Raw genomic sequence first — 14,344 nt, forward strand, 5'->3', positions numbered from 1 at the left:
CTGTCATTTGGAAGTAACCCAGGAAGGTCAATGGGCTGGGTCAACAGTTCAACAGTATTGTCCTGTCCAAGTCTCAACACTGCTAGCCAACCCCCCCCCCCCACCCCACTCTAAAACGAATTGGGATCTGCTCCTCACACCAACCTCACAGTTACATCTCCTCATATATGGCAGTATGGGAAACATCTCCCATGAATAATAACAAACAAGCACAGGAGATGTTCTCGATGATGTGCGGCCAGAAAAAAGCTCTTTACTCTCCATTCCAGTAATTCACAGAACAATTCCAGCCACCAATACAAGTTTAGGATCAGAAGGGTACCGCAATCCTATAATCCTTGAGCAAAAATGATTGCAGCACTAACCTTGCTCTAATTCACAAATGCAATGGGCCCTCTAACTAAATTATGATGTTTCTACTTTACAACAAGCTGATGACCCAGTTGTTGAGATTGTCATTTGACACTAGACCTGTTCATGGGCCGGGCCGGGCCGGGCTCAGGCCAAACCAGACCGAACCAGGTTCGAGCTAGGCTTTTCACTCTGTATTAACAGATTTTTCTAAGGCCCGAGCCCGAACTCGACCCTCATAAAAATCCCAAAGCCCGGGCCTGGGCCCGAGCCTGAAATTAAGCTCATGTTATTTCTACTGCTGAAGCGGCTGAATAGAGATAGAGAGAGAGAGAGAGAGAGAGAAATTATAAAGAAAAAAATAAAAAATATATATATATTAAATTATAAATATATATATATATATATATCAATAAACATTATATTATTTATATATTTTATATAATATATAAAATACATATTATGTATTTAATAAAATATATAATGCTGAGTTGGGCCATGCTTTTTTGACAAATCCCGAGCCCAGCCCGAAACACAATCAGGCTTACTGTGTTAGGCCCGAGGTCAGGCCCGCGGGCCTAATTACATGACCAAGCCCAACCGGGGTGCGGACCGGGCCAGGCTGGGCCACCGGGCTACCCGGCCCATCAACAGGTCTACTTAACACCCTTCCAAATTAATTATGATACTTGAAATTTAAAGAATAAAGTGATGATGCAATTGTATGTATGGTCACTCAGCACCCTCCAAATTGGAAGTGCGGGATGAAACCCATGAATCTGCACGCTTTTTCTATGGTATCTCCAGTGGGCCTCACGTGTACCCTGCTCCACCTAATCCTCAATTCCCCTGTAGTGTGTAGAATTTTAACACTCAAAAGAAAGCACTTCGAAGTTTGAACAACAAGCTTTCAATGGAGTCTGTTTTAATTCTTCAGCCTTTATGAAACTGGCCGTCTCTAAAACTCGTGAGAATAGACTCAAAAACTGTTTAAGCAACACCAGAAATGTAATAACTAAGAATTTCAAAATCCCACCCATGAATTTTAATAAGTAACACCCGATTGGTAATCAAGTTTATGATACTAATTGACTGGTCAGAAAATTTTCGAATATCATGTCTTTCCTGTATCATAGTTAAACCCATTTTCATAAGAGAAAATCTATGTTGCCGGAAAGACATGGTTTCATAACAGTTTTGACCAAACAAAACCTACCCATGAATTTTAATAAAAAACACGTGATTGGTTATCAAATTTATGATACCAGTTTTCGAATATCATGTCTTTCCGGTATCATACTAGAACCCTTTTCACAATCCCACCAAGGAAAAAACCACACCACACATTTGGCCATGAGTTTTGGGAGATATTAGCTAAGCAATTTCAGCCTCACAATTGAACGCGCTTGGTTCTGAACATATTCCCAGTGAGCTAATTGGCAAAGGGCAGGCAGTGTAGTGTCATGGCAGTCCAATAGATAAGGCCAATTAGCGGTTCAACTGGGATTACTTGGGCACATCCAGTTGACAAAGACGTTAGCACTGTGTTGCAGAAACCCAACTCTTCTCTTCACAAAGAAACCCACATTCATGGAAGGTGGAGAAACAGGAGAACGAGAGTTGCAGCAGAAGTCTGGATTTGGTGCAAACACAAGTGTGCAAACCTGGCTAAGTAACAGCGAACACAAGTGTGTAAACCTAGCTAACCGAGCAATAAAATGTCATATTTTATTTAACCAATACAATATGGCATATCTATAAGATATTTAGTAGATACAATTAAATGATCGTGTTCAAATCTAACCCAGAAAAATATGAGTACGATCAAACCCCATAACCCCTTATATTTATCTTTCTTTGTACTACCCCTGTTTTACTTCATTTTCTTTGTACTGCCCTCTGTCAACTAGTGGGATGCATTTATGAAACAGACATATAGGAGCAGTTGGGGGGCCAAAGTTTGTGAAATCAATTCTATGACTCAGAGAAGTCAGAATGCAGTAGCTAGGTGTTTCCTCTACGACTGGAAAACAATTAAAAAAATGTTTCTGCAATTACATCAGGGAAAACTGCTTAAAGAATTTATGAATATAAGATTGAAGATTACATTAGGCAAATTATGGATTTCTAGCTCACAACATTGCTCCACCAGAGCCCTATGGAAATCTTGAAAAATGGGCGTGGTTTGCTTGTTCCTTCAGTACTTCAACTGGTTAGCAAGCCACTGTGGCAGCCTAAGCCAGGACGGCTCCACCCCTTTTTGGACAATTAATTTACACACTATACAGGAAAGAAAGGAGATGATAGCCCATGATAAGATGATTGAACAGGTAGATCAATGCTCATGTTTGACACGTGCTTTTAGTATTCCTGGAAGTGGGGGTGAGCTGGGAGGCCTACCCGCAGCAGTGGACCTTGTGGGATGTGGTATATGGGATTGATACATGCCAAGCATGCTGGAACCCTCACCTCCATTTGCAGTAGAATCATGAGCACCATCATCTCCCTGTGGTCTTTCACAGAACCTCATTGCCTTGAGAACATAATTATCATCGTGTAGCTCAAAAGGAGTGCTGCAATTAGGGTGGCAGATAAAATTTAAGCCAGCAGAAGATAAAGTCCGGCTCCAGTTTAAAAGTTGAAACTTTGATGGCATTTAGAAACTGAAGTATCTGATGTGGTGAATCAAACTATGTTGCAAGGATCAAAATTTTGTTATGTATTGGCCCGTATCGGCCGATACATATTGTATTGGAGCCTTCCAGATATGCCCCTACAGGGGGTGTTTCGGGTCGGCGAGTGGTTCAGGGGGTAGACCGGCCTTAAACCGGCCCCTGTGAACCAATTTCGAAAAAAAATTAAAAAACAGTACCAACACAGGGCAATACACTGGTAGGGCGTATCGGCCTGTATCAATATTTTGAACCTTAGCTATGTTGAGGTTAGATAACCAACCAACAGATTGGCCTACTCGTCAACCAAGATCTAATGCTACATCATTCTCAGGATTGTAAAGGTAAATTTACCTATTGAAGTCAAAATGCACTAGTTGCATGTCCTCAGATATTTCCACCTCAACAGTTGCATGTGGACGTGTCTGCAGTTCAAATATACAAAAAACAAAGACAACTAATAAGATGTAGAAAACAAAAATAGCTCAAGAAACCTCAAAAAATTTCATTTTTTTATGAATAGAAATGTAAAATCAATTTGTGAAATATGATGCTTCATGCTTCAATACTGATACTAATTAACTTGTGATTCTTCCACTATTTCATACCAGATTATCTACATAGTTGAATCACATGTATTTACGTTCAGACAGCATGCTCAAAATCAAGATCTACATGTAACATGTTCTTACAGGAACCTCCTAAATTTATGATAATGGGTGGCAATGTGGCATCAATACATAGAGTTATCCACACACTGTACTATTCTACTTTAGATCTTTATCTTTGTTCTTTTATTTTTTTTTTCAGTTTGATAACGGTGAGTCTGGAAACTAATCTAGAATGTGTAGCGCATGAGAAAGAGGTGCTGGATAAGACTAGCTCATATCTTACGGCAACATCATCATGTTGCATATGACTTGTTCCAATACAAGAGGGGGCATTTCCTGAGCCAATACCTGAACCAGAATAAAAGGTAAAGCCACACCCCCGGTTGGAGCATTTCCTGAGCCATATAATTGCTCATTCCGTTGTATCAGGTTCTGGAGACCTATGAACTTAAAAGAAGGTAGACAAAAGTTAGAATGCTTCTCCTGATAACAGTGTTAAAAGAAAATGCAAAAATTAACCCAAATAGATTATTAAAAAGAACATCTTACTTGTTCCTCCAGTTCTTGCAGATAGGCAGCTTTCTTTTCTATCCTGCTTCTCAGCCCAATTCGTTCAGCCTGTAGTAATTACATTTATAGAAGAGAATAACCACAAAATCAAGCATGAACATTCACTATATATCTGCATATCTTAACATCATTCCCAAAAGAAAATAAATAAATATATGTAAAGTTGATCCGACCTTTAACTCTTCAATGTCATTCACGCTAGTTCGAGGTAGACCCTTCCATTGTATTTCCTTTTTATCTTTAGATATAATATCCATTGCCATGAGAACATTCAGTGCATCATATACCCTCCGCCGTATATTTTTTTCATCATATTGTTGCTGTAAACCGAAACATGCTAAGATAAGAATTCCATTCTACAATGATGCAAGAATGTAAAATCACAGGTTTTCATGCGCATACACAATTCATTTCTCATGAGTGCTGCTCATGCACCAGACAAGACAATTCAGGGTGCCCATGAGTAAAGGCAAAGACCAATATATATTATCAGTAACATAAATATATCAACTTGTCAATCTGAACCATCTAATTAGCTGGTCATCTAGAAGATTACTGTTTTTACAAACAATACTATTCAGCAGTCATTTCCATTGCAGGATTGATTTTCCAAAAGACCTTTCTTCAATGGCAATCAATCCAGCAATCTGATGGATGGCTGAACTAGCTGACATATGTGAAATTCGCATTATTGCCCAAGCAAGAGATGCTTCACCAATTGAAAATATGATAGATAAATTGGCAGTGTTATTAGATGCATTTTCTACCTTAATTAATTTCTAGTTTTCCCTTATTGAAGTATATATTTACAAAAATAAAATGGTGAATCTAAATTTCAATGAATTGCTAATTACATGTAGATAACACTTCACAAACAAATAGATCAAACCAGAAATCAATAACATTCAGCGTTTTTTTCTCTTTTGATTGGTCACAGGGAACTTCATTAATTAAAATCAGATTGTAATTTGCAAAGGGATGTTCCAGACACCCCAAGGAAAAACTACAACCACATCAACTTTCAGCCTCAATAGCATTAGGCAATACAAATTTGCCCTATTAACCCCTTGTTTGGTTAGGGAATCAGCTATGCAGTTTGCCACCCTCTTTATCCACCAAAACTCCACTCTTAGTTCTTGTGCCAGCTTCCTTATTTCTCTGAGCACATCTCAATGTTGCCAGGGACCATGTCTGTTATTAGAAAGCAGCTTAGTACAGTTTTAGTACTTTACTATCACCTTCCACAGTTAGATTGCTTAAGTTCAGCTCAGTACAATAGCATTCAACAGTTTTCAATCATTATTTCAGTAAATAAAGGGGAACATTAATAGATGGAAGCTAAAAAGGATCTGCATATTTGGAGGGAAATGCATTCAACTCATGGAACACAGTTTCTTGAAAAACAATTAAGTACTAGATGAAGTTAAGTAGATTCAAAAACTAGACACTCTTCTGTAGGTCACGGAAGATGTGTTAAGGCAAATGAGCCACATACCACTGATCTTTTAATGTCAGACAACGGAACCTAGAAGTAGCTCTAATAGGTGATAAAATGAGAGAAAGTAGATTGAGATGATTGATCAAAAGAAGAAATTAGATTGAGATGGTCTGGTAAACATGCATAGAAGGCCATCTACAGCATCTGTTACGAAAAGTGATCTGTTACAAGTTGAAAGGGCTAGAAGAGCTAGGTGCAGACTGAAAAGGACTTGGGTGGAAGTAATAAGAAATGAGTTAAGCACCCATAACATAATGATGGATATGGCATTAAACAATACTACCCCCTGTTTGTTTAATGCCACCCAAGTCTACCCCCTGTTTGGCAGATTTTTTTTCTATAACCCAGTCTTTAGCTTCTAACCTGAAAAGGATTTGGGTGGAAGTAATAGAAGAGCTAGGTGCAGATTTTTTTTCTCTTTTTGATCAGCGAGAAGAAAGAAATTTATTAATAATTACGTGAACAGGTTATAGAATATTACAATACTACCCCCTGTTTGGCCAATGATGATGACCACTGAACTTTTAATAGGTTAGAAGCTAAAGACTGGGTTCGGTTGAAGACAGAAGAGCCATGTGATTTTTACATGCGAGGTGGCACAAATTAAATGGTAACACCAAGCCGATAATTAAGTCTTGAAGGAGCAGGGAGATAATCAAAGGGGAAGACAGATAGAGTGAGGGATGGATAGGTACGGTCATTCGTTAGATTGCAGAACATGAGGGTGGTTGATCCTTTGGGGTTTCTCTCAAGGTTGAAGATTTGGTTCAGTGAAGGTTAGGAGATAGGATGGAATTGGGTTATGTGCCCTTTATTATTTCTTTCCTTGTTGATGGGCTGTATTGGGGGTTTGCAGCAGGACTAGATGCATGAACTGCATCTATTGGGATTTTTTTTCTTGGTGGGGGGTGGGTTCCAGTCTTCCATCTCCTTTGAGCACCATCTAAGCTGGCTTTCTTCTTGCACCTATATTTTAGTTCCCTTTGGTGAAGCTTTTTCTGATCTGTTACCTTTTCAAGCATGTTAAAGGGGAAGAAGTCATAGAAGGAGAAATTAAGTTTCCACCCCTTTCATTATTGGCAATTTTGTAATTTTTTGGTGGTTTGGATTTTGGTATTTTTGAGCTCCTTTTAGTAATATATAGCATAATAGAGTCTTAGGTACAGGGCTAATCATCTTCAAGGATTAAATTAGTTTAAGGAATCACATTAGAGAGTTCTTAAGATTTTGAAAAGGTGAAGATGCAATCACAACCACCATTTTTCACCCTATTTCTCAGGGTTCAAAACTTGTCCATTTTGTATGATTTTGACGTCATTAGATAGGTAATTGTTATCTATCTAATGAGATCAAATTCTCATAAATCCAACATGTCTTGAGGGAGTCATGGCCTGTAATACTCAGATACTTTATACTACATGCCTAGTGTACCACTGTTGGACACAATACTTACAGGATACAATACCGAATAATGCATGGATATCTCTAGATGTACTCTATAGCACTATAACTTTTAAAATATGTAAATTATAAAATGGTATGTAATAACAAATAATACTATAGAAAATATGTACGTTTTAGAAATTAAATTAAATTTGGCAAAGACATAAGTGTTGAGAAATGACATTTAAATTTAAAAACATAGCTGTCAAGGTACCTACAGGATTCTAGGCAACAGTGGAGGGCCTGGTTGCCTAGGCAATAGAATTCCCAATAAAAAGAACTAAATTCTATGTTAGTTTTCCCTAACTTTTACAGACCAATCAGCATCCATATAAATCAAAAAAAAAAAAAAAGCAATGTTCTTTCCTAAAAGAATTAATTTGCCTCTAAAAGAAAATAGCATATTTTATCAGCAAAAGGATTTCATTAAATATTAAGGACTACAAAGTTTACAAGTTAAAGAAGTGATAAGGAAGGCGGATCCAGATGTGGTACTAATTCAGGAGTCCAAACAGATGGAATTTGACAGGAGAAGGGCAAGAAGTGTTTGGAAAGCTAGGGGGATTAAGTGGGCAGCTGCTCCCTCTTGGGGAGCTTCTGGAGGAATAGTGACATTGTGGAAAGAAGATGTTTTGGAGGGGATTGAAGAATTAATAGGTAACTATTACGTCTCTTCGAAGGCAGGTGGAGGATGGTTTTGAATGGGTGTTAACCAATGTATATGGCCCCAATGGTTATAGGGAAAGAAAGAAAATGTGAGAAGAACTGGGAGACATCAAAGGCTTATGGGAAGGAGGATGGTGTGTAGGAGGGGATTTTAACACGGTTAAGGTTTTTAGAAGAGACCAACAACCCTAGGCAAAGGGTGACCAAATCCTAATTGCAAACGAGAGTGTGGAGGCCTCCAAGAAATCTAAGAAGAAAGGAATGGTATGTAAACTGGATATAGAAAAGGCTTATGACTTGGTTGATTGGTTCTTTCTGATGCAAGTGATGGTTGGTTAACTTTGGTTTTGGGAATAGATTGTGTAAATGGATGAGAGTATGTTTGAGGAGATGCCATTACTCAGTGCTGGTAAATGGAACAGTGGTGGACTTCTTTCCAGCATTGAGAGGGATAAGACAATGAGACCCACTTTCCCCCTTCTTGTTCATTTTGGTTGCATGTGTTCTAGGGAGATTGATTCATAGAGCTGACTCAAGAAATCTGTTAAATGGCTGGAGATTAGGAAGAACAGCAAACGATTATTTGTCTCTTGGGGTGGAGGATATTGAAGTAAAGTACTATTGGGTTAAAAGAACAGCAAATTCTTTTGCTGACGGGCTAGCTAAACAAGGGGTGTGAATAGAGATTCTATGTTATGGGCTTATTTCTAATTCTGTTTTTTTTCCTTGTGGGGGAGTTAAGACAGTTTACCTCCCTCTGGTTGTATGTAATCCTTTCATAATTGAATTCAATGAATTTTTGTTATTGATAAAAAAAAAAGTTTACAAGTTAGCCCAGAAAAGACTTGGCCTGTCAACTCCCTGCCATAGTTGTCAAGGCGCCTAGGCGAGCCTAGGTGACCACAGGGCACTCAGTCGCCTAGGTGCCTAAGCGATGGAATTTGAAAGTATAAAATAAATATCCCTACCCCTCTTAAGCTACTTTATTGGTTTTCTATACTAACCAACATACCTGTATGCTAGCTATTAGCAATAAAATCATTCGAATAAAGCATAAAATGCTATAGCTAGCATCCAAGCCAACAAAAATGGGGGAGTGCAGCTAAGAAAAGGGAGAAAAATAAGGAGGCAGAGACCCTGTTTGAGGCTAAAAAAATGGAGGATTGTTAAAAGTAAGAAAGAAGGAGTACCAGTGTGATTTTAGGAGGAGGAGGCAGAGGTAGAGCCCCTGTTTCATCGCAAAAATATTTCTTAATGTACCTGGAGGTCTTGGACGACTTGGACTGAACAATGGAAACTTCTCAACCCTCGCTTTCTCTTCTCAGCTCTCAATTCAAAACCCCAAAGAAACTTCCGTAGTTTTAATGTAAAAGAGAATTACTTTAATAAAAAACGGTAACATACAACAGGGTGTATTCTAATAAAATAAACAAACCAATAAAATGATATAATACATATGCACATTCAGAAAAATAATATAATATATATAGGTGAGTGCCTGATACAAAAACACCTTGGTGTTGGGCGAGGCAACCTCTAAAAATCACCTAGTCGCCTTGACAACTATGCTCCGTGTTTAGCTATTTGCTGCTCCATTTGCAGTTTTTCTCACTCAACTGAAGTTTGAATTTAATTGTTTTGCAATAACATCAATTTCCCTAAAAGCATGTCTATATTTCCAAGGTGCTATTTTGAGTTGCTTTGCCCAATGAATTACTAGTTGTGAGCCACCTTCAACTTCCAAATCTCCAAGACCAAGCTTTTGTGCTAAACTCAAACCTTGTAGAAGTGCAAAGATACACTTGCTGTTAGGTGACTCACAACTAGTAACTCATTCAGGTGCCAAGATACTACCTGAATAAGTGATTCACATTCATTGTCCCTCAATCCCCTCCTGAACCCAAAATCCCAATTGACCCTAGTTGGGGAGGTTGCACCAAACTTGGAAACATGTTCAAACTTATAAATTCAAAGAGAGTAGAGTATTGGATATTGTTGGCAAAGGGGCAAATCACCTACCCAAATATCCTCCCAAAAAAGAATTATATTCCCACAACCCACATCAAACCAAATGGAGCTTAGGCAAGAAGGGAGTACCTCTATTATTGCTTTCCATGGGGGATTTTGAAGAAGTGTGAGAGTCCAGCTTTGCATCCCAGCTGTTCTCCTCTAATTCATGTATGCTTTCAATGACCTTGTGCCACAGCCTATCTCTTTCTAATGGAAATCTCCAAAGCAATTTCCCTAGCAAAGTCATATTCCTCTTGGTCAGATTCCGAATACCTAAACCACCATGCTACTTTGATTTACATACATGTTCCCATTTTATCAAGTGATCCTTCCTTTCATCCCCGGCCTCCAAAGGAAGTCCATCATAACTTTTCTAGTTGTCTAGCTAACCGGGATCCTAAAGGTGGACAGGTAGTAAATAGGCAAATTTGCTAAAGTGGACTTAATTAATGTCATTCTTCCCCTAAATGAAATATAGCTCCTTTTCCACATAGCCATTTTTTTGCCAAATCTTTCTAAGACAGGTTCCCAAAAACTTTATACTCTCGGGTTTCCTCCCAACGGTAGGCCAAGGTAATCTAGGGGCCACTGTTTCACCTCACAACCTAGGGTTCCTGCCAATAGCTAAATCCTACCCTCTTCTATATTGATTCCTGCCACACGGCTCTTACCCCAATTTACTTTCAGACTTGATATCCTTTGAAATTCATTGACTAAGTCCCTCAGATTTCCTATTCTATCTTCATTATAGTCTTCACAAAAAATTATCATATCATCTACAAACTGTAAATGAGAGACAATCACTTCATTTCTTCCTACCCTCCAACCCTTGACCAGATTGTCCAAATCAGCCTTGATGATTATTCTACTTAGGAGTTCAGCAACTAAAGTAAACAAGGGGGATAAGGGGTCTCCCTATCTCAAACCTCTTATAGCTGGGAAAAAGTCTCTAGAAACCCCATTTATCAAGATTGAGAAATGTAATGAGCAAATACATCATCTAATCCATTTCCTCCATCTCTCCCCCAACCTTTCTTCCTTTCTGTCTCTTTTCCTCCATACAGTCATTTGCCACTAGAATTTGATCCACTATTTGCTTTCCATCAACAAAAGCTCCTTGAAATTGGGAGATCACCAAGAGTAGACAAGTCTTCAGTCTTCCAGCCAGGGCTTCAGCAATAATTTTATACAAGATTCCTACAAGATTAATGGCCCTAAAGTCCTTTGGGGTTTTTGCTTCTTTTTTTTAGGTACCAAGACAACGAAAGTTGCATTTTCTCCAGGTGAAATTTCTCCTTTTCATGAAATTCCTCAAAGACTTGCATCAAATCACCCTTTATAATTTCCCAATAATCCTGGTAAAAAGCCATCTGAGCTTGGAGATTTTGATCTTTCCATCGAAAACATTGCTTCATGGACCTCTTCCAAGCTAAAATCTCTTTCTAAAAGAATTGAGTGAATTTCAGGCACCCTGTGACCCTATCCTACTCAAGATCCCAACTTTCCAAGTTTCTCCTTCCTATGGTGGCAAAGATTGCTTTAAAATGATCCACAAAAACCTTAACAATTTCTTCCTCTCTGCTAAGAATTTGTCCTTCAACCTCAATGTTGGAGATCAAATTCTTTCTTCTTCTTCCATTTGCTAAGGAGTGGAAAGATTTTGTATTGCCATCCCCTTCCAAGAGCCAATTACATCTTGATTTCTGTCTCCAGATAATTTCTTCTTTTCTAAGAACCTCCTCCACCAAGCACTCTCTCCGAGCCTACTTAAGGTCCATCTCCTCTATTCTTTTTGCAATTTTGTCCTTTAACTCCTCTAATTTTCCAAATTCCTATTCATTCCATTCTTTTATTCTTTCTTTCAAAAATTTCAAGTTTTTGCTGAAACCTACCCCCTTGCTATATTGGTCCCACTTGCCAACCACCAACCATTAATTTTTCTTCAAGTCTTCCAGCCACATATTTTCAAATCTATAAGGGGTGGGGCCCCCTTGACAAAACTCCTCAAAAAGGCAAAGGGGCAATGGTTTGAAATCACTCTAGGTAGTGCTTTCAGGACTAAGTTTCCCCAAATATCCTCCCAATCTACTGAATAGAGGAAGTGTATTCCCCAAATATCCTGGTCTAACTTCCAGGAGGTTCCAGTGTGTTCTAAAGACAATAGCATTTTAAATAAACTAATTTCAATATTTCAAACACGACACTATATCATGATAAGTATTTGATTGAGCAATCGCATGTTAATAAAATATTAGCAACTAAAGAAGGTTACAAGTTCACACTACAAAAAAAATTAAGAGAGAATAATAAAAAATTGAAAAAGAAAAGGGGTAGAACCTTGTTTCTGTTCTTTTTCTATTTAATGTACCATCAGCCAATTATATTCCATCACAAATATTTCCAACAACAAAATAAACCTTGCAACTAAATCTTAGGAGTTCGACGGGAAAATAGCGAAGACATGGAGGATAGGAGGTTCGTGGGTGTGGCAAAGTGGAAAAGGAAAAACACAGATCGAAGCCAAGAGATTTCTGATTGAAGAAGCAAGAAGTCAAGGGGAGAAGTCTTTAAAGATAAGGAAGGAGAGGAAAGCTACTATTTTTCTGGGTGGAGAAGCTGTGCTGTGGATGAAAGGCTTTGTTGATGGCGCCCTTCATTCTTCATAAGACAAGGTTGGAAAAGCTCCATGAGTGTGTCCGAGAAAAGGTAATGAGAGTACACTACAATGGAATAGGAAGGGATTGTTCATAACAGTTGCAGAGAATGGAAACCAGAATCAAATGGTCTGTCTTCTAGAAGGTAAGGAGGGAGAAGGTTGGAGAGTAGTCTCTGAAATATAACAGCTTTACCTGGTTCGTATTGAAAAACCAGGGTGGAGAAGGTTTGGTGCATGTGGAAGACCTTAATAGTAAAGGGCTGGGGTTGCAGACAATGGATGGGATTCTGGATTCTGGCAAGGACTACAAGAGCATCTCCTTGGAAAGCTATTCAAGCTATTTTGCCTTTGTTCTCTCCATGGATCACAAGATCAGGTATGACTTGCACTCAGGCAATCTCATTAATTTTTGGGAACATGTTTGGATTGGGGATTCTTCCTTAAAAGACCAATTCCCAAGCCTTTTTGCTCTTTCCACATTTAAAAATGAACCGGTTTCCTCATTCCTTGTTCCTTCTAATTCAGCTTTTGGGGTTGACTGGAACTTGGGCCTGAAAAGAGATATCAGGGATATAGAGCTTGATTTTATTTTATCCTTGTTATCCATTCTTGAAGGTGTCTTCCTAGAGCCAACAAAGGCAGACGGTAGAATTTGGACACTCACTCCCTTGGGTTCTTTCACATGTGCCTCTTTCTTTAAAGCTCTAATACAATCTTCTTCTTCAGGCTTGCCATTCCCTATTAAAGAGGTGTGTTGTCATCCTATACCTCCAAAGGTTGGGAAGCCTTTCTAGAAAGATTTAATACAGCAGATTTGCTTCAAAGAAAAAGACCCAATAGTTGTTTTTGTCCTCATTGGTGTGTTCTCTATAAAGCTGATGGCGAGTCTGGATACCATTTACTAATTTCCTGTCGATTTACTAAAGTCATTTGGGTATGGTGTACTTCTTTGTTTGGGTGCAGGTGGACCCCCCCCCCTGTCGTATGTGCAAAGCTTATTCACTTCTATGCCAAATTGGACAACAAAAAGGGCCAAGATTATGTGGAGGTGTATGAGGGCTGCAGTCTGTTGGACTATTTGGGAGGAGAGAAATTCACGGATCTTCTCAGAAAAGGAGAGAAGCTTGGAGGTAATATTGGGGGTCATCCATATTAGGGTGATACATTGGCTAAAAACCTTGGCTTTGTTTGCTGAATTCTCAATTGATGAGTTGCAATGAAAATGGAAGGAGATAGTAGAATTTGCTCCAGCAAAGAAGGCCTCAAACTCTTATTGGCTCCTTCCACCTCTTGGCTTTACTAAACTGAACTTTGATGGCAGCAGCATGGGTAATACAGGGCCATCCGGAATAGGGGGAGCAATAAGAGATGAACAAGGGAATCTGTTAGCTATGTTTTCTGGACCAATAGGGGTGGGAGATTCCTTGAGGGCTGAGATACTTGCAGCTCTTGAAGGGGTACAAAGGATCAAGGATATGCATATTAATAAGCTGATCATAGAAAGAGATTCTGAAGTGGTGGTGAACTGGCTAAAAGAGGATAACTCTAGGCTTTGGAATTACACAGCAATGAAAAAGGAAATTTAAATAGCTGACTAAGGACATGGAAATTCAATACAAATGGGTAAAAAGAAGTGCGAACTCATTGGCAGATGGTCTAGCTAGGCAAGGGGTGAACAGAAATTCTATATTTTGGGCTGTATTGTAATTGTTTTTTGGTGTTCAATGGTTGTATTCAGGAGCTAAGATTGTTTAGCTCCCTTGCTTTGTAACTTCTCATACTTTAATTCAATCCACCATTATTGATCAAAAAAGAAAAAAAACATAGAACAGGTTGAAAGTGACTCTGACCTTGTTGACAACAGATC

The 14,344-nt window shown here is 38.7% G+C and overlaps 1 protein-coding gene across 4 annotated transcripts in view; it reads right to left on the reverse strand.

Moving 5' to 3' along the window:
- Window positions 1-2,300: 2,300 nt before the first annotated feature.
- Window positions 2,301-14,344, reverse strand: part of DPB (Transcription factor DP) — a 31,002-nt gene continuing 18,958 nt past the window's right edge. For all 4 annotated transcript variants that reach the window (XM_088971714.1, XM_088971713.1, XM_088971717.1 and 1 more), the window contains 5 exons: window positions 4,378-4,524; window positions 4,184-4,252; window positions 3,983-4,081; window positions 3,378-3,448; window positions 2,301-2,924 (listed from right to left, as the gene is read on the reverse strand). In XM_088971714.1, coding sequence (XP_088827840.1) covers window positions 2,687-2,924; window positions 3,378-3,448; window positions 3,983-4,081; window positions 4,184-4,252; window positions 4,378-4,524 — 624 coding nt within the window. In that variant the 3' untranslated portion in view covers window positions 2,301-2,686. The remainder of the gene's footprint in view (window positions 2,925-3,377; window positions 3,449-3,982; window positions 4,082-4,183; window positions 4,253-4,377; window positions 4,525-14,344) is intronic.

Source organism: Nelumbo lutea, chromosome 2 (genome assembly GCF_056320005.1).
Source record: "Nelumbo lutea isolate HS-2025 chromosome 2, American lotus-T2T, whole genome shotgun sequence".
NCBI classification, from domain to species: domain Eukaryota; kingdom Viridiplantae; phylum Streptophyta; class Magnoliopsida; order Proteales; family Nelumbonaceae; genus Nelumbo; species Nelumbo lutea.